Source organism: Eptesicus fuscus, chromosome 2 (genome assembly GCF_027574615.1).
Source record: "Eptesicus fuscus isolate TK198812 chromosome 2, DD_ASM_mEF_20220401, whole genome shotgun sequence".
Taxonomy (NCBI): Eukaryota; Metazoa; Chordata; class Mammalia; order Chiroptera; family Vespertilionidae; genus Eptesicus; species Eptesicus fuscus.
The window spans coordinates 70,930,489-70,934,576 of NC_072474.1; the positions used below are offsets into that span (position 1 = coordinate 70,930,489).

The window sequence follows — 4,088 nt, forward strand, 5'->3', positions numbered from 1 at the left end:
TCACCACAACATGAGGAACTGTATTAAAGGATCGCGGCATTAGAAAGGTTGAGAACCACTGCTCTATAGTGTTTAAGTAGTTTGTTAAAGCCTCTCCTGCTCCTCCGCCTTCCACCCTCCAAGGAAATTGAACTGTTTTCCTTAACAGTTGGATTCCTTCCTCTATACAAACATTACCACATGAGGTTGAAATGACATTAGCTCAGGAGTGAAGGTCTCCAGTTTCCTCCTGCCTCAACTAGATTCTGCCTTCTTGCCCATTATGGTAGGCTGAAGAATGACCCCTCCTCCTGAGATTTCTGTACTGTAATCCCTGGAAGCTGTGGAAATATTACCTTATATGGAAAAAAAAAAAAGACTTCTCAGATGTGTTAAGGGTCATAAAATAAGATATCATCCTGGATTAATCACCAGGGTGCTTTTAAAAGGCAGGTAGGGTATGAGAAGTAGAGGGTGAGAGTGACAACAGAATCCGAGGTTGAAGTGATGTAGTTTGAGGATCGAGGAAGAGGCCACAAACCGAGGACTGCAGGTCCCCTCTAGAAGCTGAGAAAGACCAGGAAATGGATTTTTCCCTAGTGCTTCCAGAAGGAATGCAACTCTGAGGACACTGCGGTTATCTCACAAGACCCAATCTGGACTTGTGACTTCTAGAACTGTAAGATAATAAATCTGTGTTGCTTAAGACATTGAGTTTGTGGTAATTGATTATAGAAGCAATAGGAAACTAACACATCCATCTTGCAACACCTTCCTTTCTCCACAAAGTATAGTAGTGTCTTCCTAAAGCATGAACAAAAATACAACCTTGCATCTCTCCAGGTTCCCACAGCTGTTTAACATATCATCACAATATTTCCAATGTGGTAAACTGAAAATAAGGTTTCACTGAACCTGAGAATACTAGGGGGAAATATCTATGCAAGACATTTGCATGCTCAGAGCAACACTCATGGTATACAAATGGAATGTAATAGGAACCAATTCTGTAGGTTTGCCAAATGCAGGGTTCATTGTAGGCAGCAATGTGGATATGAGAACTGTTCTTAACATTTCATTTTTGTGAAATGTCAACATTATCAAAGGACCAATAAAGAGTTAAATATTTTAATATAATTCTCTGGAAAATATAGATACAATTAGTTAAGTAGTAGAGGTTCTGGTTTTATTTTTATTAATTTCTAATACTGAGGTAGAGTATAAATCTTAAGGGGATAAAAGCAGAGTCTGATTTATTTAAGTTTTTTTTTTACAAAGCATCCCAGTAAGGCTTAAGTGCTATTAATTTTTATTGACAAAGCTAATTATAACATTTACAGTTCCTCATGTTGTAGTGACCCCCACAACACGAGGAACTGTAAATAATACATAAATAAGTAGCTATTAAGTAATGCAATCATGTACATATGCAAATGTATCTCAGCCAACATATAGCACCAAACAAAACCAGTGTTTATTAAAACAAGCCTTCCTTCAAAATATATTTTTGCTTAAAATTCTGCAGATTTTTTCTTATACACAATTATGATGCTTTGCTCTATTAAGAAATATCACACCTTGATTGATTTTATTAGAATTTGGAGGATGATAAGACATAGGTTTTCCATAGTTAGATTGAAAATGAAAAAGCAAAGCAAAACCTATTTTACAGTAAATGTACAGATTTAGTCAGTTGGTGCTTTACTTTTCATAAGTTTCTTGATTATTTTCTTATACATGGGGGCATGAGGGTCCAGGCAAATTTTCTTCCCATTCTTCAATGTGGCTCTGCCAGGGAAAAGAGAAGAGGTGAGCCCCTGGGTCTCTGGGTTGAACACAGGTGGAGCGGGCTGGAGGGGGGCCATAGGCAAAGGTGGAGGAGGCAGAGGGCAGAGGGCGGGCACAAGCAAGTGAGGGAACTCACATCATTTGGGTGGAGGGGCAGTGGAGTCCAGCCCGGATCACCTCCAGGCTGGTGATGTGCTTGGGATGGACTCGGGTGCTGGTCTTCACACACAGGCATTGCAGGTCCCCATCTCCTTCTTCAGGGTCTGCTGGGGAAAACGGGGGTGGGGGAAGGGGCGTGAGGGAGGGAGGGAGTGGTGACTCCTAGAATGACTCCTTAGGGATCTTTCTCAATGCGTTCAGCCATCATTTCCCCATCCGCAAACCAAACCTCCCGCAGTAAGAAGTAACGTTGCCTGGATTGTGAAGTGCAGGGGACAGCGCTTGGCGCAGCGCCCGCACACACCTAACTTCGCTCAGTAAAGCGTGTGGGACAGCATGGTGGCTACAAGGCCCCCCTTCCCGGCCCAGCCCCCGGGTTCCCCGGCCTCTCTCCGGCCCTTCCCGGCCCTCCCCTCCTCGCTTCTGTTCTCACCGCTGACTTGGGCGACCACAGCCGGCAGGAGCAGCAGCCCCAGGAGCAGCAGCCCGGAGCCGGGCCAGGGGCGGGAGGCGCGGGAGCCCGCTCTCAGGCTCATGTCGCCGAGGTGCCAACAGGAGAGCAGAGTACCAGGGCGATCCGGGCTGGGGCTCTCTGCAGACCAGTGGTTCCGAGACTCTCCAGCCCCGTTTTTATCCCCACTGCCTCTCCAGTCCGGAAGCCTGGGGTGGAGGGTGAGGAGCTGTGGTGCAGAAGCCAGAAGAGTTGGGCTCTGGCCAGCCAAGATTGGGGAGGGGGGGAAGGCGCGGGGGAGGCGGGGAGCAGGGGGAAGAAGAAGAAGTAAAAAAAAGCCCAGGTCAGCGGTCTGGGCTGCACGCTGGTAGCAGGATCCACACCCCAAACCGATTTCACATACATGCACATTTGTGGAATTAGAAACAGTACTTGAACCGTACAAAATACAGGTTCTTTGTTATGTGCAACAGCAGAGTTCCCTGCAGTCGCCAGGTTGCAATTTACACAGCATGTACCCTCCGGACTGAGAGAGTTTCTCTCCTCTCCCAACGTCCAGCTGCCTTATTAAGAACTGCTCTTTGTTCCTGCCTTTCTTGTTGATTACCACTAAGTTGAGTTGAGTGTGTTAAAGGTGTGTGGTTCATCATTGTTTTTATTTTTTTTTTTTTTTAAATTTCTTTATTGATTAAGGTATCACATATTTGTCCTCGTCCCCTCCTTCCCATCCCACACCCCTCCCCACACATGCCCCCACCCCCCTGTTGTCCTTAACCGCTGGTTAGGCTCATAGGCCTGCACACAAGTCCTTTGGTTGATCTCCCCCTTTACCCCCACCCTTCCCTACCCGCCCCCCCGAGGCCCGACAGTCTGATCCATGCCTCCTTGTTTCTGGGTCTGTTCTTGTTCATCAGTCTATGTTGTTCATTATTTCCCCTAGATGAGTGAGATCATGTGCTATTAGAAATACACTTAATAAGAACCGAAAATGAGACAAGTAATAATGGTTATGGTGACAGGCAAATGAATCAGTGTGTAGTGAGTTTCTTTCTGGGCCAACAGTTCTTTTGAGACCCAATTTCAATGTCCAACAGTTCCTTATGTGTACATGTCAGCACTGACATTTCAGTTCTGGATGGTGGACAAATGGTGGTAATGCAGGTCCGACTCTGTCATCATTGTTTTTTGCTACTAAAAGGTTGAATTTGACGGCTGGGCAATGACTCAGTCCTGAATGTCACCTGGCTTCCTGAGTCTCCTGAATGAGAGACCCACCTGCTCTACCAACCCATCATCCAATTTACTCCAGGAAGCAAGGTCTACATCCTCACCAATCCTCTTACTCTGAGAAAAATGGTGAAAGTAATATCCGAATGCATGCTTTCTGTAAAACATGGTGCCTGCGTGTTTCTCCATTTTGCTCAGCCAAGAAGAGAAGTCAAGAAGGAGAATTTGCAGGCCACATCTCCCAGTGCCTGCGGTGACCCCGGTGTCAGGGTGAGACGGGCTGTGCTGTTGGTAGGATCAGCGATGCTCTCAGGACACTGAGCATCTGGGAGTTGTGTGGGAAGACATGGAGGAGGGATGGAGGGCCTGCACCAGAATCCTGCACAGGAAAGGTCGGGAGAGTAACAGAGACCATCTTCCCTTCCCTGAAAAAGAATGACTTCGGCTTTTGATCAGGGCAAAGTACCCCGTCATGGCACAGGCG

The 4,088-nt window shown here is 46.5% G+C and overlaps 1 protein-coding gene across 1 annotated transcript; it reads right to left on the bottom strand.

Annotated features, from left to right (window-relative positions):
- Window positions 1-1,206: 1,206 nt before the first annotated feature.
- Window positions 1,207-2,657, bottom strand: LOC103287942 (platelet factor 4-like). Its single transcript, XM_008143681.3, has 3 exons — window positions 2,360-2,657; window positions 1,904-2,030; window positions 1,207-1,767 (listed from the first exon to the last, which is right to left on the bottom strand). Exons 1-3 carry the CDS (start codon window positions 2,460-2,462, stop codon window positions 1,665-1,667), a joined length of 333 nt encoding a protein of 110 aa, XP_008141903.2. The 5' UTR covers window positions 2,463-2,657; the 3' UTR covers window positions 1,207-1,664.
- Between the last annotated feature and the right edge of the window lie 1,431 nt (window positions 2,658-4,088).